The sequence below is a fragment of the Rhinopithecus bieti genome, unplaced genomic scaffold, assembly GCF_001698545.2.
Source record: "Rhinopithecus bieti isolate Rb0 unplaced genomic scaffold, ASM169854v2 scaffold_14454, whole genome shotgun sequence".
Classification (NCBI taxonomy): Eukaryota; Metazoa; Chordata; class Mammalia; order Primates; family Cercopithecidae; genus Rhinopithecus; species Rhinopithecus bieti.
The window spans coordinates 702,947-722,818 of record NW_016808228.1 but is presented as its reverse complement, the minus strand read 5'-3'; the positions used below and the strand labels follow the sequence as shown (position 1 = coordinate 722,818).

Genomic DNA, 19,872 nt, shown 5'->3' with positions numbered 1-19,872 from the left:
ACCGGAAGCGGAAGGGAGGGGGCGTGGCCGCCGTGACCCCGGAATCTGCGGGTGCCAGGACCGTGGAGGAGGGGGCGGGGTCCTGCTGCTCTGAGGCTGAGAGAATGCAGGCCGGAGCTGCGGCCAGGCTTCTTGGAAAAGAAATGTAAGAACCCCGTCTGCCAGGCGTGTTGGCTCACGCCAGTAATCACAGCACTGTGGGAGGCCGAGGCGGGAGGATTGCTTGAGGCCAGGAGTTCAAGACCTCCCTGGCCAACTTAAAAAGACCTCCTCTCTGCAAAAAATTTAAAAATTATCCGGGTGCGGTGGCGCGCGCCTGTATTCCCAGCTACTTAGAAGGCCTAGGCAGGAGGATCCTTTGAGCCCAGAAGTTTAAGGCTGAAGTGAGCTATGATTGGGACACTGGACTGCAGCCTGGGTGACAGAGTGAGATCTTGTCTCAAAAAATAAATAAATAAGTAAATAAATAAATAAAACCTTCCAACCCCACTTCTTCCAGGAAGATTCTCCATCCCTCCCCTTTCTACCCTCCATAAATCAAGTAGAAGTTTCAAATTATTTATTCATTCAACCAATATTTCAGAGAGAAATGAACAGTCTAGTAGCAAATATTTCATAGAGAAATGGACATATCATTCCAACTCACCACACCCCAAACTTTCTGTGGCTCACTCCATCTTTTGCCCCCTATGGAGCTTTGGTGATGTGGATCTGCCTTGGGGCAAGAAAGGGGAAGGGGAAGCCAGGCGCAGTGGCTCATGCCTGTAATGGCAGAACGTTGGGAGGCAGAGGCGTGTGGATCACCTGAGGTGAGGAGTACAAGACCAGCCTGACGAACATGTTGAAACCCTGTCTCTACTAAAAATATAAAAATTAGGCCAGGTGCGGTGGCTCACGCCTGTAATCCCAGCACTTTGGGAGGCTGAGGCGGACGGATCACAAGGTCAGGAGTTCGAGACCAGCCTGGCCAGCATGGTGAAACCCCCATCTCTACTAAAAATTAAAAAATTAGCCGGGCATGGTGGTGCACGCCTGTAGTCCCAGCTACTTGGGAGGCTGAGGCAGGAGAATCACTTGAACCCAGGAGGCGGAGGTTGCAGTGAGTCAAGATGGCACCATTGCACTCCAGCTGGGCAACAGAGCGAGACTCCTTCTCAAAAAAAAAAAAAAAAAAAATTAGCCAGGTATGGTGGCACACGTCTGTAATCCTAGCTACTCTGGATGCTAAGGCAGGAGAATCGCTTGAACCCGTAAGGCAGAGGTTTCAGTGAGCCGAGATCATGCCACTGCACTCCAGCCTGGGGGACAGAGCGAGACTCCATCTCAAAATAAAATAAAATAAAATCGGGGAGAAAGAACAAAATGAGTAGAGGGTGAAGGAGGAAAGCACTGTTGGGAGCCCAGCAAAGAGGGCGCTTGCATCAGGACAAAGACTCATCCCTTCTGGGAGATGCAGAAGTGGCATCTTGCTGCCCCCCACTTATCACATGTGCCCTTCAAACATGGCTGCTCTTCCACCTAAATCTGTAGTCTGATGTCTATGGGGAAAGTGGCCTTGAAGTCTTGAGGGGCAGTGAGACTGTAGGGGGGAACTGCTTGGCATCCAGCTTGTCCTTATACTGGAGCTCAGGGGTAGCCAAGCGCTCACACTCCTCTTGGTCCTGAGGGCTCAATCCACTCCGAAGTATATAGCCCAAAACCTTAGCTGACCCAAACTGGAAGGGGCGGAACCGGCGATCAGTGATGTATTTGGGGTCAGAAGCCTCACCCCCTGCCAGACAATGTTTGGCTAGGGCCTCTCGGCGAGCCCGGAGCTCGGCCACAGCTGTCTGCAGCCGGCGCTGGCCGTATTTCTCTATCCGTGCCCAGAGACTGCGGTTGAAGTGGACGTAGAGAGCCCAGTCCAGGTTGTTCCAGGCTCGGGCCCGTGCAGTCAGCTGCCGGTCCTCTGCAATCAGTCCACTATTGCTGACAGTGCTGAGGCCCTGCTTACGTCCAGCCTGGGCATTGTGCATGAAGCCCACCACGTCATCTAGACCCCAGCACAGGGCATCCGCCAGCAGAACCAATGACTCATCGAAGTACTCAGCCACCATGACCAGGTCAAAGACAGAGTCCAGCCAGGCCAGACCCCACTGGATGAAGGATGAAGACCCCAAATCGAAAGAGGCAGGGCTTGATATCTGGCTGTGATGATCAGCAACAGTGGAAACAGGATGGATGAGGGCATTGGGATTGAGGGTTTGGGCTCGAGGGCCAGCACCAGAAGGCAAGACCTGCACCTGCAGCTGTCGGGGGTCGGGGTCTCTGGGGGGATGAAGACTCCCTCTCTTGGCCCTCTTCTCTGGGGGAAAGGGCAGGCCAAAGTCAAACCATAGTAAGTTGCGAGCGTAGTGGTCCCCACGGGCTCCAGGCCTGTAGAAGGCTCGAGGATTGGCCAGGAAGGCAGCCAAGGATGGTGACTTGCGGAAGGCTGATGAGGTGGATTTATAATAGGAGAAGGCAGAGCGAGCCAGAGCCGCTGGGTCTCGGACAATGGAAAAAAAGAAGCTGTCAGAAGGCATGACCTGAAGTACCTGCAGAGGAGAGAAGACAGAAGAGAGAGAATTGGGCTGGGGAGAAGGTATGCATAAGTATGCACAAGCCATGTGTCCACTGACCCAGCCTCCTCAAACCTCTTTCTCCCAGCTCTGCTAGGAATCCCCAGCTTCCATCACTTGTTGCGTGGCAAGTTACTTAACATCTCTGAGACTCAATTTGCTTATCTGCAAAATGGGGATAATCATACTTTCCCAAGTGATTATGAAAGATACATGAAATAAAACATACAAAGAAACCTGGAGGATGGAGCCAGGCATGTTTTGTGTGCCTGTAGACCCAGCTACTCGGGAGGCTGAGGCAGGAGTATGGGCTTCAGCATTGCTATGTTGCTGAGGCCAACCTGGACAACATAGTGAGACCCTGCCTCTACAAAAATAAAACTAAAAAAATTAGCAGGGCAATCAATGATAGACTGGATAAAGAAAATGTGGCACATATACACCACGGAATACTATGCAGCCATAAAAAAGAATGAGATAATGTCCTTTGCAGGTGCATGGATGAAGCTGGAAGCCATCATCATGCTCAGCAAACTAACCTACTCCAGCAAACTGACACAGGAACAGAAAACCAAACACCACATGTTCTCACTCATAAGTAAGTGGGAGTTGAACAGTGAGAACACATGGACACAGGGAGGGGAACAACACAAACTGGGGCCTGTCAGGGTGGGAAGTAAGGGGAAGGAGAGCATTCAGATGAATACCTAATGCATGCAGGGCTTAAAACCTAGATGACGGGTTGATCAGTGCAGCAAACCACCTTGGCACATGTGTACCTATGTAACAAACCTACGTGTTCTGCACATATATCCCAGAACTTAAAGTAAAATAAAAATAAATTAGCAGGGTATCCTGGCACACACCTGTAGTCCCAGCTACTTAAGAAGCTGAGGTAGTAGGATTGCTTGAGTCCAGGAGTTCAATACAAGCCTGAACAACACAGCAAGACTCTGCCTTGAAAGAAAGGGGCCGGGTGCAGTGAGTCACACCTGTAATCCCATCAGTTTGGGAGACTGAGGCAAGTGGATCACAAGGTCAGAAGTTCAAGACCAGCCTGGCCAAGATGGTGAAATCCCCGTCTCTACTAAAACTACAAAAAATTAGCTGGACGCAGTGGCAGGTGCCTGTAATCCCAGCTACTCGGGAGGCTGAGGTAGGAAAATCACTTGAAGCTGGGTGGCAGAGGTTGCAGTGAGCCGAGATCGCGCCACTGCACTCCAGCCTGGGCAATAAAGTGAGACTCTGTCTCAAAAAAAAGAAAGAAAGAAAGAGAGCCAGAGCAAGAGGGGGAAGGAGAGAACGGAAGAGGAAGGGAGGGGAGGGGAGTAAAGGGAGGGGAAGGGGAGAGGAGGGGCTTGTCAGGGGGTCAGGGGCAAAGGAAGAGAGAGAGCATTAGGATGGATGCCTAATGCATGCAGGGCTTAAAATCTAGATGACGGGTTGATAGGTACAGCAAACCACCATGGCACATGTATACCTATGTAACAAACCTGCATATTCTGCACATGTATCCCAGAACTTAAAAATTAGCCAGGCACTAATTTTTAAGGGGAGGGGAGGGGAGGGAAAGGAAAGGAAAAAAAAGAAAAAGAAAAAAGAGAAAGAAGGGAGGGAGGGAAACCTGGAGGATAGGAAACTCCTGGAGAACATTAATTTCCTTGGGCATTTCTGTCTGCCTTGATCAGTAAAACCTCTAGAAACCAACCTTTGTACTCATTTCTCCAGCAAAAACCTGTTGAGTGCCTGGGAGGGGGCATCACTGGCAGCAAAGGAGCAACTATAATGCCATCTCAGGCATAGGCAGCAGGTGGGCAGGCCAGGCCCAGAATCACTGAGGGGTAAAGCACTTCAGGGACTCCTGGGCATCCCAGAGGGCAAAAGACACCCTGGGCCGGGGCACCGGGAAGCCACCGCTGCCTGGTAGGATGCTGCCCTGAGGGCTGGGACATGTGATTCCACCATTCTGCAAGAAGGAAGGTGGAAATCAGGCTGCACCACACCCTAACGTGGCTCTGCAGGCTGATGCAGGTCAGAACCTAGCTACTGGTCTCCTTAAAGGGTTTCTGCCTCCAAAAATGACTTCCATCATTGAATCTGACTTCTGTCATGGTGTCCCTCAATCGGCTCTGCAAATATGGCACACCTGAATAGCAGCCTGTGAATGCTCTTTTTTTTGGGGGGGGGGGCAGGAAATGAATATTTTTCAAATAAAACTTTTCAGTGTTTATTTTCTTCTTCTTCTTCTTCTTCTTCTTCTTCTTCTTCTTCTTCTTCTTCTTCTTCTTCTTCTTATTATTATTATTTTGAGATGGAGTCTCGCTCTGTCGCCCAAGCTGGAGTGCACTGGCGCGATCTCAGCTCACTGCAAGCTCCACCTCCAGGGTTCACGCCATTCTCCTGCCTCAGCCTCCTGAGTAGCTGGGACTACAGGCGCCTGCCACCACGCCTGGCTAATTTTTTGTATTTTGTTTAGTAGAGACGGGGTTTCACTGTGTTAACCAGGATGGTCTAGATCTCCTGTTGTCGTGATCCACCCACCTCGGCCTCCCAAAGTTCTGGGATTACAGGCGTGAGCCACCACACTCGGCCTCTTATTATTATTTTTTAAGAGACAGTGTTTTCTTGCTCTGTCACCTAGGCAGCATATCATAGCTCACTGCAGCCTTGAAAACTCCTGGGCTCAAGGGATTCCCCAAACTCAGCCTCCTGAGTAGCTGGGACTACAGGCACACACCAACATACCCTGTTAATTCTTAATTTTTTTGTAGGGATGGGGTCTTGCTATGTTGCCCAGATTGGCCTCGAACTCATGGGCTCAAGTAATCCTCCCACCTTAGCATGCAAAAGCACTCGGATCACAGGCATGGGCCACCATGCCTGGCCCTGCAGGTCTCTTTGAAGGCAGAGGGGAAAGTGAAGAAAACAGTCTTTGGCATTTGCCTGGAATAAAATCTCACTCTGCCATTTACTAATTCTGTGACTTTGGGAGGGTTATCATTCCTCCATCTAGAAATCTGAGGAACTGGGTAACACTTACCTGGAAGAATGTGCAAGTGTCTGGAACATGGTAGATACTCAGTGAATGCTGGTGTCAATGAAGGCCATCATCCTAGCCTCTGGAGAAACCTACCTCAAAAGTCACTGTCATTGCCTCACTCCTGCCAGTGGCCTTTCGCTGCCCATTAGAGCACGCCCATGTCCTCAGCTAGTGTCTCCAGCTCCAGCTTCAACAAGGGTAACTTTGCAGCCCCTGCAGAACTTCCACCCCAGTACAGACGTTCTCCTTCTTATATGCACATACACACATGCACCCCACCATGTCCTTGCTGGTGTTTTGCTCCCTCTAAGAATGCCTCATGCTGTCCTTACCACAAGCCACATCCACCTTTTCCTTTAAAACCCCCCACTCTCGGCTGGGCACGGTGGCTCACACCTGGAATCCCAGCACTTTGGGAGGCCGAGGCGGGCAGATCATTTGAGGTCAGGAGTTTGAGACCAGCCTGGTCAACATGGCAAAACCCCATCCCTACTAAAAGTACAAAAATTAGCCAGGTGTGGTGGCGGGTGCCTGTAGTCCCAGCTACTTGGGAGGCACGAGAATTGCTTGAACCCGGGAGGCACAGGTTGCAGTGAGCTGAGGTGGCACTGCTGCACTCCAGCCCGGGGAAAAGAGCAAGACTCTGTCTCAAAATAAATAAATAAATAACATCAAAATTAAATAATAAAGTAAAATAAACCCCCCTCTCCAGAAAGCCTCACCTCTTTGGTGAATACTCTGCTCACCATTCCAGATACAAACGCACACACAAGCCTCGGAAAGAGCCTTGACTTTGGAGTGCATGGACCTGGGCTCAACTTCCAGCTCTGTCACTTTCATTTTCAATTTTATTTATGTATTTATCTTTCTTTCCTTTTTTTTTTTTTTTTTTTTTGTGAAACGGAGTCTCACTCTGTTGCCCAGGCTGGAGCTCAGTGGCACGATCTCAGCTCACTGCAACCTCTGCCTCCCAGGTTCAAGCAATTCTCCTGCTTCAGCCTCCCGAGTAGCTGGGATTACGGGCATGCACCACCACACCCGGCTAATTTTTGCATTTTTAATAGAGACGGGGGTTCACCATGTTGGCCAGGCTGGTCTCGAACTTGTGACCTTAGGTGATCTGCCCACCTTGGTCTACCAAAGTGCTGGGATTACAGGTGTGAGCCACCGTGCCCAGCCTATTTATCTTTCAAGACAGGGTCTTATTCTGCCACCAGGTTGGTGTACAGTGGCATGATCTTGGCTCACTGCAGCCTCGACTCCCTTGGCTCAAGTGATCCTCCCACTTCAGCCTCCTGAGTAGCTGGGACTTCAGGCATACACCACTGCCCTCAGCTATTTTTATTTATGTTTTATCTTTTTGTAGAGACGGAGTCTGCTATGTTGCCCAGGCTACTTTTGAAGTCCTGGACTCAAGTGATTCTCCTGCCTCAGTCTCCCAAAGTGTGAAGATCACAGGCGTGAGCCACCATGCCTGGCCTTAATCTTTATGTTTTTAGCAATAGGATCTTGCTTTGTCACCCAGGTTGGTGTGCAGTTGCACAATCATATCTCACTGCAGCCTCCAACTCCTGGGCTCAAGCAATCCTCCTGCTTCAGCCTCCTGAGTAGCTGAGACTACAGGCATGCATTACCACACCTGTCTGATGTTTTAATTTTTTTGTACAGGTGGGGTCTCGCTATATTGGGCAGGCTGGTCTCAAACTGCTGGGTTCAAGTGATTCTCCACCTCAGCCTCCTAAAGTGCTGGGATTATAAGCGTGAGCCACTGTGGCTACTGGGTGCCATTTTCTAACTGTGAAAGTCTCTTCACCTCCCTGAGACTCGAACTCCACATATGTGTAATGGAGACACTTAAAATGCCTTCCTGGCCAGGTGATGGGAAGATTAGTATTCAGCATTGGTAAATACTCAGTTTAGTTTCTTCCCTGTATGTTTCAATTACACATTGATTTTCTTCCTAGAGGAGCCCTCAGCTTCCTGTGTGTGTCTGAGTATGTGAATGTGTATGTTCTTCTCTCCCCCATTAGAATAGAAGTTCCTGGAGGTCAGGACTGGGCTTCCACCCAGCTATTCTTAGCTGACCTCAGGTGATCTGCCCACCTTGGTTTCCCAAAGTGCTGGGCTTAGCCCTGGGCTAAACGTACAGCTGATCCTCAAAATGTGGCAGACATGGTGAGGAGGTTGAAGAAGACAAGTCAGAAGGCAGTGGGGGAGCTGGGGCCCTGGTGTGACAGTGGAAGGGAGGCTAAGAAAGGGAAGGGGCGTGTTGTCCTAGGTACTTGCGAGGCTGAGGTGGGAGGATTGTTTGAGGCCAGCCTGGGCAACATAGTGAGACCCCATCTCTACAAAAAATAAAAAAAATTAGCCAGGCGTGGTGGCGTGCACCTGTAGTTACAGCTAGTTGGGAGGCTGAGGTGAGAGGATTGCTTGAGCCCAGGAGTTTGAAGTTGCAGTGAGCTATAATTGCACCACTGCATTCTAGCCTAGATGACAGAGTGAGACCCTGTCTCTTTCTTTCTCTCTCTCTCTCTCTCACACACACACACACACACAGAGGCTGGGCAAGCTCACTCCTGTAATCCCAGCCCTTTGGGAGGCCAAGGTGAGCAGATGGCTTGAGCCCAGGAGTATTTATTTATTTATTTAAGCTCAGGAACTTGAGATCAGTCTGGGCAACATAGCAAGACCCCATCTCTACAAAAAAATTAAAAAGTAGCCATGTGTAGTGGCACATGCCTTATCCCTAGCTACTCAGGAGGCTGAGGTGGGAGGATCCCTTGAGCCTGGGAAGTCAAGAGCTATGATTGTGCCCCGGCACTCCAGCCTGGGCAACAGAGCAAGACCCTGTCTTCCAAGAAATAAAAAAAAAGAAGGGTAGGGGGCACCTGGAGGGAGAGTTGGGGGCTCAGAGTTGGCAGGGCACTGATGCCAGGGAAATACATTGGTGAAAGTGAGAGACTGTAGTAAGCGCCAGAGAGAGAAGGGAGAGAGGAGGACTTGGGCTCCCAGAAACTTCGGGGGAAGGGACACCTATAGAGAGGATGACAGGGATCCCCACTTTTGTGGCCCCCGTGTCCAACTTTAGGGTGAGATGATGCCTGGGGAGCCCTCAAGTCTGGGCCCCCTCCCTTGGTGGTATCAGCCTGAGCCCATCTCTTGCTGGTCCCTCCCACCCCTGCGACACTCCTTACCTCTTTCAGGTTGAACCTCATGTGGTGACAGAGGATGTGGAAGGGGATCTGGGTGCCTCCAGTCTGGGGGTGGTAGCCTTTTACCCTTGAGGCCTGGAAGAGCCTTGGGTAGCCAAACTGGTAGCGGGCAGGGAGGGCGAAGCGCAGCCCGTGCCTGTCCCCATAGCGGTGAAGCAGGCTCAGCACAGAGCTGCTCCCAGATTTATGCGTCTTCAGGAACACCAGTCGCTGCCGGGGTGCGCAGGACGGAAGGGCTGGTCGTAGAGATGGAGCCGAGGGCTGTCGGAGCTGTGGCCCTGGTAGCCTGGGAAGAGATGTAGGGGGAGTGTCCTGTCCCTCAGCAGCAAATGGGTGGAAGGGACAGAGGGCATGGAGGCTTCTGAGTCCCTAAGAGTCACCAGCCCCAGGCAGGATGGGGAAGAGCAAGTGTGGGGCATCTAGAAGGAGTTGGGGCAAAGTGGGAACTTACCTCCTCTGGAAGGGCCCTCCCAAGAGCTGGAGTGCAAAGCCAATGGTCATGAAGACTCCCAGAGCCACCCCCAGGCTCCGAGGTCCCCAGAGCCGCAGCGTCCTGGCAGGAGACAGAGGGCCCATGTGGCACAGGGAAGGGTGAGATGAGAGAGGGATGGAGCCAGGACCAGGAACAGGGGCAGAGACAGCTGGAGAAAGCCGTGCAGCCGCGGAAGGCGCCGGTTGCAGATCGGGGGGTCATTCCCCAGGCCTGTTTGCAGTCTTGGTTGAGTCTGCCCCCTGAGTTAGCAGATTTTTGCCTCTTGTCAGCGTCTAGGAGGGAAATGAGGGGGAAGAAGAGAAGTCTAAGGAGAGAGGCAGAGTGAGCCTTCTCCTGGTTCAGGGAAGGGGAGTGGCCGGGAATGCGGTCTACACCCAGACTCTCCTAGGTGGCCCCACAACTACTTCCTCTGCTCTATCACTTTCTTATCTCCAATTCCCCCAGCTCCCCACCTACAGTTGTTCCTGAGCCTCAAGGACTTAGAAGGGAAGGAGAGAAAAAGCCCCATCTCATGAATGAAACAGCCAGCAAGAGAGAGATCAGACCAATCAGCTCATTAAGACAGTCGGGTCAGACCATGGTCGGGACCCTGGCTTCCTCCTGAGCCCCTCTGGCTGTCACAGATGGGGATGAAGAGCCCTATCCCAGGGCCAGGAAGGGAAGCCATATGGTGGGAATGAGGATCAGACAGGACACAGGTGGATGAACCCAGGCAGGAGGAAGGGAGGTTGGACTTCCAGGAGTGGCATTGCAATGGGCAAGAGCCACTGTGTTCTAAATTCCCGCACCTCTTTTTCCTCTGTCTCAGCACGGGGCAGACCCCCATGTGCGACAGGGGCTGGGGGAGACGTGTAGCTACTTGTGAAGCCCAGATCCCCGGACTTAACCCACCATGCCACTTTCCAACCTTATCAGTGCACCCAGAGGAGACTGAAAGGGTGGGGCTGGAGAGGGAGACAGAGAGAGAGAGAGAGAGAGAGAGAGAGAGAGAGAGAGAGAGAGAGAGACAGACAGACACAGAGAGACAGAGAGACTATAACACAAAGATATGGAGAATGGCACAAATACTAACTGTAGAATTCCTTCTCAAGCCTGAGCTTCCTAATCAACCAGGAGTCCAGCCCCGCCCCTTCAGATTACAACTCACGATCAAGGACCACAGCCCCCTCCAACAAGCCCCGACAGCTCCCTGCTCCGATGAGCCAGGGGTAACCCCAGGCAGAGAGAAGCCACACTTTTACTCCAGGAGACCCGCCCCCTCTGGCATCACTCCCCAATTCCCTCCCCAGTCCCAGCCCCTGGGGTCCAGCTGCGTCTCCCCTACCCAGAGCCCTTCATTTCCTTCCATCCATCTCTCCCTTCCCATGATTGGAGATCCCAGCCCTCTGTCCTCTCCAGCTTTGGTGACTGCCCAGTCAGTTGCCCCTGCCGGGGTCGCATGAACCCCTCACGTCTCCTCCCATAAATTAGAAGGTCCTTCTACTGGTCCTATCTTTGGTTTCACTTCCCACTCACCAGGCCACAAGGGGAACAGCAAGGGAAATCGGGCCGGGCCCTCCCGCCCTCCCCAGCCACCGCCCGACTCTTGGCTCAGCTCAACTTTCCCCAAGAACTTTCTCAGCGCCCAGGCTCCTCCCTCCTCCCTTTGTCCCGCCAGCCCCAGCAGCTGCTGTAGCTTTGACTGCAGTTCTAGGTCTCTCCCCCACTGCATCTTCCCCTCTCCGGCAGGGCACCCAGACTCCCCTTGGAAGACACCACTTCCACCCCCCTTTCACACTTGGGAATCAATCCTACCATTTTCTCTTGGCTTGCCGCAGAACAAAAGATTCATTCAGGCGGCAGAAAGAAAGAAGGAAGGAAGGAGAAAGTGATATTTGAAAGCAGACATTGTCAAAGACGTGGCAAGGTAGCCAGAGACTGATGCTCAGAGAACAAGGCCTCCCATCCTGAAGGCAGGGGACGGTGGTGTGGTCACCTTAATAATGCCTCGTGGCCGGGCGTGGTGGCTCACGCCTGTAATCCCAGCACTTTGGAAGGCCGAGGCTGGCGGATTGCTTGAGGTCAGGAGTTCGAGATCAGCCTGGCCAACATGGTGAAACCCCATCTCTACTAAAAATACAAAAATTAGCTGGGTGTGGTGGCAGGCGCCTGTAATCCCAGCTACTCAGGAGGCTAAGGCAGGAGAATCATTTGAACTGGGGAGGCGGAGGGAGGTTGCAGTGAACCAAGATCGCACCATTGCACTCCACCCTCGCAACAACAGTGAGACTCCGTCTCAAAAAAAAAAAAAAAGCCTCATGTTCAAAGAGCATTTTGCAGGTGACAAGGTGCTTTTTCACACAGATTCTATTTGGTCCCCACAATTCTCCCTGTTGTACAAACGAAGATGCTCAGAGGCCCAGAGGGTGGGAGATCAGGGTTTATTCCCTAGACCCGCCTCCTGGGGGAGAGGTGCCAAGGGAGGTGAAAAGCTGGCAGAAAATGAGCCAGTCAGAGAGGCTCTAAGACCTCTGCTGGGAGCCAGGGCTCAGGCACTGACGGTGACAGCACAGAAGCCACACATGGGGTCCAATACATTACCATTTATTTACAGAATAAACACAGACTCAAACACTGAAACATGGAGTTTGTGAAGGATGTGGGTGGCAGAGGTCACGAGATGAGCACCCCCCCACGTTGTCTTTTTTAAATTTTGGTTTAAGAAATTGATACTGAAAAAACTCAACAGAACCCAAGCCCATGAAGCCTCACATCCTACTCAAGCACCCCCAGTCCCCTGCCCCACACCCTGTCAGCATCCAGCTTTGTCCATTTCTGAGACCAGATGCCCCCACCCCTCCCGACTTCCAACTTCCTTCAAACCCCTTCCCCAGCTGCAACTCTAAACTCCTCACTTTCTCTATTGGAGCTGATCACCAGCCCCAGCCTTAGAGGGCTGGAGATTATACCCTCTAAGGAAACCACACTGCCTCCTAAATAAATACCCCAGGCCCCCCTCCCATTACCAAATGAAAAAATAAATATTGTGAACACCCACCCACCTCTGATGAAAATCTCCTGGATTTGGGGCCCCAGCCATTCACCTGCAAAGTCCCTTCTCTACCTTCTCTGCAGCCCCCTTCGACTCCTCCCCAGGCCCAGCTGAGGGGGGAGTAGGGGAAAGGGCCATGAACCCTTCTGATGCTAGGGCACCCCTCCCCTGTTATCGAGGTCCAAGCAGGGCCAGGGACGAGACAGAGAGAATGAGGATGGTTTGGGTGTGAAAACCAATAGATGCCCCCCCACTCCTGCTCCGGCCCCGGTTGTAGCGAGCACTGCCACCTCCTCCTTTGCCCCCAGAACCATCCCTTCTAGGAGGGTATGGAGGCCGAGGAGGCCGGGCTGGGGGAGCCCCAGCCCCAGCCATCCAGTCATCTGCATACTGCTGTCCCCCTCCAGAGCCACTGGCATCCTCATCTGCAAGGAAGAAGAGGGACAGAGACAGGATGGGAGGGAGAGGCAGAGGGAGACAGAGGGAGAAAAAGAAATTGAGATAAAAACAGAAAGAGAGAGGCAGGAGAGAGGGAGAGGGAGACACGGGTGGATGCCGGGTTGGATAAAGGAGAAAGACCATGAGTGACAGGAAGGCAGGGAGAGAGGGAAAGAGAGAGATCCGACAGCAGACATAGCGGGGAGAGATCATGATGGGAGACAATGAGACAGAGAGAAAAAAGACAGGCAGACGGGGAGACAGGATAACAAGAAAAAACAGAAAAATCAGAAGTACACAGAAGCAGAGAGCAGCCAGGAAGAGGGGTGGGGGAAGAGTGACAGAGACAGAGACAGACAGAAGAAAACAGTGAGTGTCTGTGCCTTGCCTCTCTGTCTGGCAAATTCCACGCTGGGGAGCCAGCCCAATGTCACCCACCACCCTGGCTTCCCAGCCTCCCCAAGTTGCCCCTCCCCATTTCCCACTGCCCTTTGCCCATTATAAGGGTCTTCCCACTGTTCTGTAAGAATGTTTTCGTGTCTCCCCTACTGGCCCGAAAGGATAGAGATCCCCTCATTGATCTGTTACCCCCAGTCTTTGAAGTCAACTCTCAGTAAATACTCATTGAATGAATTAATGAATGAATGAATGCTAAGAGCAGAAGCACGGGCGGGAACTACCAGGAGAGGAGAGAGGCTTAAGGGCAGTGGGCGGGGCTCAGGCTCAGGAATGCCGGGGTCTCACCCGCGTCCTGCCCGTCCAGGTCGTGTCCCAGTGCGGCTGCCTTCATCCTGGCCGTGGCCGCCCGGAGCTGTAGCCGACGCCGCCGTGTCGGGACATCGGGGCCTGAGGTGTCCACCTTGAGCTCGGGGTTGTTGACCTGCTCGGCCAGGGAGCCCCCGACCACTGGCGGCAAGTACCTGCGAGCAGAGCAGCCCCGAAGCTCTCGCTCGCGCGCGCGGCCCCGCCCCTCCCGGCTGCGGCCCTGCCCCCTGCTGCCCCACCACGCCCCCGAGGCTCACCTGCCCCACCCGGCTCCGGTCCAGCAGAGCGCCACCTCCAGCGAGGCGTCCGCTGCCATGCGAGAGTCTCCGCACACAGTCAGGGACTGCCGGGCCCAGAAGCCCCGCATCCGGGCCAGACGCTCGTGGAGCTCCCACACCTGGGCAGGAGAGAAGGGGCGGGGCGAGCTGGAGCGCAACCCCCATCCCCATCCCCGACCCCGCCCCTCCCGCCCCCAACTCCTTGGTCACCCCACACACCAGCCGGTGCAGGTTGGTGCCCGCGGCCGTCGTGGGCCGCTCCTCCTCGGTCACCATCGACCACAGCCGGCCCACCTCTTCTCGGGGTGGCGGGGCTCGACGGTTGCGGGTCCGCACAGGGTGCGGGGGGCCGCACTCCTGAAACACCTGCGGCACGAGGAAGAGACCTCACACAGTCACCCTGGGGGGAAACCACACTGCGTCCTCACTCTGACCCCAGAGTCTCTTCTCAGATCCCCTATACTGTCTCCCTGACACCCACACTGTCCCCGCCCCGGGCCTCACCTCCACCCTTCTCTCCCCTGTACCTGGGCGGACACCTTCGCACTGTTTTCCTGCAGGTACATCAAACCCTCCGAGATCTTCACCCCAATGGACTTAGCCACCAGCTCAAAGGAAAAGGGGCCCTGAAGCTTATCAGCCAGGATCAGGAGACCATCTTAAGGGAGGCAGAGAAAGAGAAAGGATGGGATGAGTGGTGATACTGAACTAGGAACAAAAATCCTCACTCGGGCTTTAGAGAAGCAGCAGAGTTTTCAGGGAAACTCACATGAGCTCCCTCTCATGTTTTGCCCCAATTTGGCTTTAGAGCCCCTCTCCAGTTCACCCCCAGCCTTACTCGGGACCCTCCTCCATTCCAGACTTTTAAAATTTAAATTTAAATTTTAGGATTTTGGGATTTTTTTTTTTTTTTTTTTTTTTTGAGACTGAGTCTCCCTCTGTCGCCCAGGCTCGATGGAGTGCATTGGCGTGATCTCGGGTCATGCAACCTGGGCCTCTGGGTTCAAGCAATTCTTCTGCATCAGCCTACAGGCGCCCGCCACCATGCCCGGCTAATTTTTGTATTTTTTTTTTTTTTTCTTTTCAGTAGAGACAGAATTTTACCCTATTGGCCAGGCTGGTCTCGAACTCCTGACCTTGTCCTTGTGATCCGCCTGCCTCGGTCTCCCAAAGTGCTAGGATTATAGGCGTGAGCCACCGTGCCTGGCCAATTTAAGGATTTTTTTAAAAGACAGGGTCTTACTCTCTCGCCCAGGCTAGAGTATAGGGGCACCCTCATAGCTTACTGCAGCCTCTAACTCCTGGGATCAAGGGAGCCTCCTGCCTCAGCCTCTGGAGTAACTGGGACAACAGGCATGTGTGCCACCATGCCTAATAAGTTCTTTTTTTCTTTTTTTTGGTAGAGATGGGGTCTAGTTACATTGCCCAGGCTGGCTTCCAACTCCTGGCCTCAAGTGATCCTCCTGCCTCAGCCTTAGGAGTAACTGGGACTACAGGCGTGGGCGCTACCACACCTGGCTAATTTCCTTCTTTCTTTCTTTCTTTTTGTAGAGATGACGTCTAGCTATGTTGCCCCGGCTGGGTTCCAACTCCTGGCCTCAAGTGATCCTCCTGCCTCTCAGTCTCTCAAAGTGCTGTAATTACAGGTGTGAGCCACCATGCCTGGCTCCAGGCTTTCTTGAATCCCCTCACCCAAATAGTTGCCCCAGTCAGGCTCCAGTCCCCTGCTGCTGAGACAGCCACGAACCACGTTGAGGCAGAAGCCCTGGCAGGGCATAAGTGAGGGGACTCCTCGGCAAAGGGGACAGCCAATGAGACGCATCAGAGCCTGGCTGCAGCCTTCAGACACCGGCACCTGGGGGCAGAGAGTGGGGCTATGTCCTCCACAAACATTGTGGCTGCTCTCAGCCCGGCTTGGTGCCAGGCACAGACAGAAATCACATACCCCACCCCACGCCTAGGGCTGGTGACCCCATGTGGCAGCAGGTGAGATTGTCACAGATCTGAGGAGGGAGGTTCCAGGTTGCTGACACTGATTCGTGGGAGGGGTGGAACTAGAGAGGCAGTTAGGGGTGGAAGGAAGATTCAAGGACAAGAGTGAGCCCATCACAGCTGGGGAGGGAGGAGGTGGTCAGGAGGCAGAAGGTGAGGCTGGGAGGTCAGGTAGAGGATGGGCAGTGACAGAGGCCAAGCCAGGCATCTGGCCTTCAGCAGCAGGGAAGTGGAGTCACTGAGGGTTCCTGGGGGGTTGGGCAGGGGCAGTATCCAATCTGACTGCTATGGAGATGAGCAGTCCCTTGGGGACTGAGGGGGTTAAGGGTCCACAGAGGGGAGGAAGGGGTCAGAGATCATGGATCGTGGACCAGTGGAGGTTTCACTCCAGCTCCCTCCTTCCTAATTCATCCTGGGACACCAGGGCCTGGAGGCAGACAGAGCCCCGGGCCTGGAGGCAGACATAGCCCCAGGCCTCTCCTGCCGGCTGGTGGCTAATTCTTCCTCGTGGGGTCTCTCTCACTTCCGCCTCTCCCTCCCTGGCCCCTGCCCACTCTAACCTTAAGCGCTTCGCTGACCACATTTCTTCCAGTCTCCAGGCCCTGCACAAAGGCTCGGGCAGCCACCAGGGTCCGGGTTATCTGGGAGAAGGCAAAGAAGATGAGAAAAACCACAAGGGTGTTATGGGTCAGTCAAGGCTGGAGCCAAGAGACTGCATCAAGAGCAGTGAGGGTTGGGTTTGTGGGGTTCTCTCAAAGTGGGTCGAGTGTTGGGTGGTAGAGAGGCAGGTTCAAGAGCCCCACAGGAATTATAGTCTTAAAGAAAACCAAAGGAAGGCTTGGGAAGAGATGGAGGGATTATGTTGTACAGGGCTTAGAGATAGGGAAATTGTATATCGGAACTAACACTGAACTTGAAGCCAGAAGACCTGGATGTGAGCCACGGTTCTGCCATTTACTGGCTGGAAAGCTTAACCTCTGGGAGCCTCAGTTTTCTCATCTGTAAAATAAGGGCATGACTCTCTACCTTGTGATTTGCTTTCTCGGAAACCGATTTGCTTTCCAGGAAACTGATTTGCCTTCTAGGAAACCGATTTGCTTTCTAGGCTCACCAGGGCGAGTATTAAAGGACCAGCGAGTAGGCAGGGCTAGGAGCAAAACTGCAAGTTTATTTTTTGGTCAGCCAGCTTTGTGGGGGAGGGGTGAGGTCAGTTGGTCTCTGGCAGGGGAGGCTGGGGGAGTCACCCGGTGGAGCTCTTGGGTGGAGTTCCTGCAGTACTGACAGGAGTGGAGGCTGAGGAAGTGCGCACCGCGCGTCCACCGGGAGCAGCTTTTATGTCCTGGGCTTGGGAGTGGGAGGGCAGTGGGCGGGACATAGGCGGGTCGGGGCCGGGCGGTAGGCGTGGCTAGGCGGTTCCGGTTTTTCTCCGTCGGAGGTCGGGTTGCGCCTGTGCAGTCGACCTGTGTCTTTCCCGGGAGCGGGAAAGTTGACGGTGAAGAACCCAGAACTGCGCCATCTTGCCTCCGTTCGTCAAACACCTTGCAGGGTGATGATGACAACTAAATGTGATACTATAAAAGAAAATGCCTTTTGCATATTGAATACATAATTCCTGTTTAGTTGAACCAGAGGAAGTCAAGGTGTTAGGATTAGGGAGGGGTTGGCACAAAGGTGGCTGGAGGTTAAGGGTAGGTGAGTGTTTGTGTGAAACTAGGGCACAGAATGGGAGGTGGCAGGGGTGGGAGCATCTGCTTCAAGAAGACCAAGGGGCACTGGGTCCAGCAGTGGTAAGTAAAGCTCAGGATAGGGATCACCAGGTCAGAAATGGCTTCAATGCAGGATGGGAGGATCACCAGGTCAGAGGTGACTGTAACACACCAGTTTGGAGATGAGTGGTGCACAGTTCAGGGGTCACTAGGTCAGAAGTTGTTGAAGCTCAGGCCTCAGGATCCCTCACCTGCAGGCGGAGGCGGCGGGGTGAGTCCCCGAAGGGCTGCAGAGAGCCATCGGTAGATGAGGCCAAGCGTGAGAGGCAGAGCAGGTAGTCAGGGGGGAAGCTGTACTGTGGGTGCAGCAGCGGGAACACTCTCTCCAGGAGCTGTGCCCAGAAATCCGCCAGGGTGTCATCCAACCCCTCACCAGATTCCCCATAGAAGTCTCGCAGCCGAGAGAAGAGGCCATTGAATATGAGAGCGTGCTGGGCATACAGGCGGCCGTAGGAGTGGGAGAAGAGATGGGTCAGAGAGCGCTGGGCTACCGAGAGCATCTCCAGAAAAAACTCTGCAGCAAATGCAGGGAACAGGTGGAAGGTGGGTGAGGCCAGAGAAGGGGAGAAAAGTGAACAGGCAGAGGCAGGAGGGGATGGGAGAGAAGAGAAAAGACAAGTGAATCAGAAACTGAGTAACTCTCAGAGATGGGGCAGACAGGGAATGAGGGAGGCCAGGGCCCTGGAGATAGAGTCTGGGGGTTGGGCAGGCTAAACCAGGGCTGGGAAGGGATGGAATCTTCAGAGACGGAGTAAGGAGTAGAGACAGGAGGCTTGCTGGGGTCCTAAGCGCTGAGAGGAGCTATGAAGCTGAGTTTGGGGACCCCAGGTCCTCACCATCAAATTTTCTGTGCCTGGCAGCCAGTGTGTGAACCAGAAAGGAGCCGCTGTCCTCCACCAGGCTTCGGAAGGTGGCCTCAGTCTCCCTGATCAGCCTCTGCTCTGTCTCACTGGAACAGCAGGTGTACTCCTGGGGACAGACCCGGAGGTGCTCACCTGGACAGAGGAGATGTGAAGGAATGGTGGGAAGTGATATCCTAAAATTCCTTCCATTTTCCGCCTCTCTCTGGGGACGATGCCTTCTCTTCTACCTGCCTGGTCTCTTTTCTATTGTCTGCACCCTCTTCCCCACCTGACCCTATTCCCCACCTTATTGTCTCCTCACCCATCCCAAGTTCACTCCCATTAGCCACGGGATCATCTATTTAACAGCTGCCCTGAGAGCCAAGTCAGTGGTCAGAGTGTCCTCGGGTGACCCTCCCCAACGTCCACACCCCGGACCTCGAGGGACTTGGAGGACAGCTTCTAGGGGATGAAGAAAGGGGCTTGGAAGGGTGGGGTTACTGGGTGAGCAATAAAGTATTCTCATAGAAGGGGCTAACAGAAACAGGGAGAACATGGCTGTGAAGAAAGAAACACATAGGGGGGTGTTAATTACGAGGAGGGGATTCCTGGGGTGGGGATGGAGTAAGAGCGCTATTCTGTGCATAGCAGGGTTATTGTGATCCCGGTAAGGAAGTTACAGGAGGAGAACAGACACTACTGTGGGATGAAAAGATTAGTATAACTGGTCACTCTGAAAGGGAAGAGAGTTATTGTGAGATGAGGAGGCCCCGCCCCGCCCCACCCCAATTCTCTAGTCTTCCTCTTTCTCCTCACCTGAGATCAGGGCGGGAGGGATTAGGTTTAAGCTATGTTTGTGATCCCGGTAAGGAAGTTACAGGAGGAGAACAGACACTACTGTGGGATGAAAAGATTAGTATAACGGTCACTCTGAAAGGGAAGAGAGTTATTGTGAGATGAGGAGGCCCCGCCCCGCCCCACCCCAATTCTCTAGTCTTCCTCTTTCTCCTCACCTGAGATCAGGGCGGGAGGGATTAGGTTTAAGCTATATCCCCGGGCCCCCAGCACCTGCCGGGTCTCTGCACAACTCCGGGTGACCTTTGCCTCGCTCCCGGGTCCGGGACCAGGACCGGGACACAGAGGCAGCAGCAGAAGCAGGAGAGGTCGCAGCACGAACATAGCTGCAGCCACCCCAGGACGGCAAAGTGGGTCCTAAGGAGGAAAGAAGAGCCTCCCAAACTCGGGAATCCGGTACTCGGCCGCGGGACCGCTCCGCGGGTCAGAGAAAGAGCGCTATACCCGAAAACTGAATACCGAGCACGATAGCTGGACCAGGCGGCATCTGCGGAGACAATGGGAGCGGGGAGCCGGACAGGGGGCGGGGTCCGAGGCGGGGCCCCGCCAATAATGGCTCG

The 19,872-nt window shown here is 53.6% G+C and overlaps 2 protein-coding genes across 5 annotated transcripts; both read right to left on the bottom strand.

Moving 5' to 3' along the window:
- Positions 1 to 1,240: 1,240 nt before the first annotated feature.
- On the bottom strand, positions 1,241 to 13,932 carry GAL3ST4 (galactose-3-O-sulfotransferase 4). Of its 4 annotated transcripts, XM_017886060.1 has the most exons (5): positions 13,837 to 13,932; positions 13,559 to 13,734; positions 9,304 to 9,617; positions 8,835 to 9,138; positions 1,241 to 2,576 (listed from the first exon to the last, which is right to left on the bottom strand). In XM_017886060.1, the coding sequence occupies exons 3-5, from the start codon at positions 9,426 to 9,428 to the stop codon at positions 1,539 to 1,541; spliced, it is 1,467 nt and encodes a 488-aa protein (XP_017741549.1). In that variant the 5' UTR covers positions 9,429 to 9,617; positions 13,559 to 13,734; positions 13,837 to 13,932; the 3' UTR covers positions 1,241 to 1,538. The 4 variants fall into 4 exon arrangements, with proteins under 4 accessions (XP_017741549.1, XP_017741550.1, XP_017741552.1 ...); XM_017886061.1 differs by lacking the exons at positions 13,559 to 13,734; positions 13,837 to 13,932 and adding an exon at positions 10,861 to 11,394; XM_017886063.1 differs by lacking the exons at positions 13,559 to 13,734; positions 13,837 to 13,932 and adding an exon at positions 10,670 to 10,845.
- On the bottom strand, positions 11,913 to 19,863 carry GPC2 (glypican 2). The gene is made up of 10 exons (XM_017886059.1): positions 19,471 to 19,863; positions 18,452 to 18,610; positions 17,807 to 18,129; positions 16,410 to 16,490; positions 15,550 to 15,712; positions 14,385 to 14,515; positions 14,077 to 14,223; positions 13,837 to 13,976; positions 13,559 to 13,734; positions 11,913 to 12,801 (listed from the first exon to the last, which is right to left on the bottom strand). Exons 1-10 carry the CDS (start codon positions 19,634 to 19,636, stop codon positions 12,548 to 12,550), a joined length of 1,740 nt encoding a protein of 579 aa, XP_017741548.1. The 5' UTR covers positions 19,637 to 19,863; the 3' UTR covers positions 11,913 to 12,547.
- Positions 19,864 to 19,872: the final 9 nt, after the last annotated feature.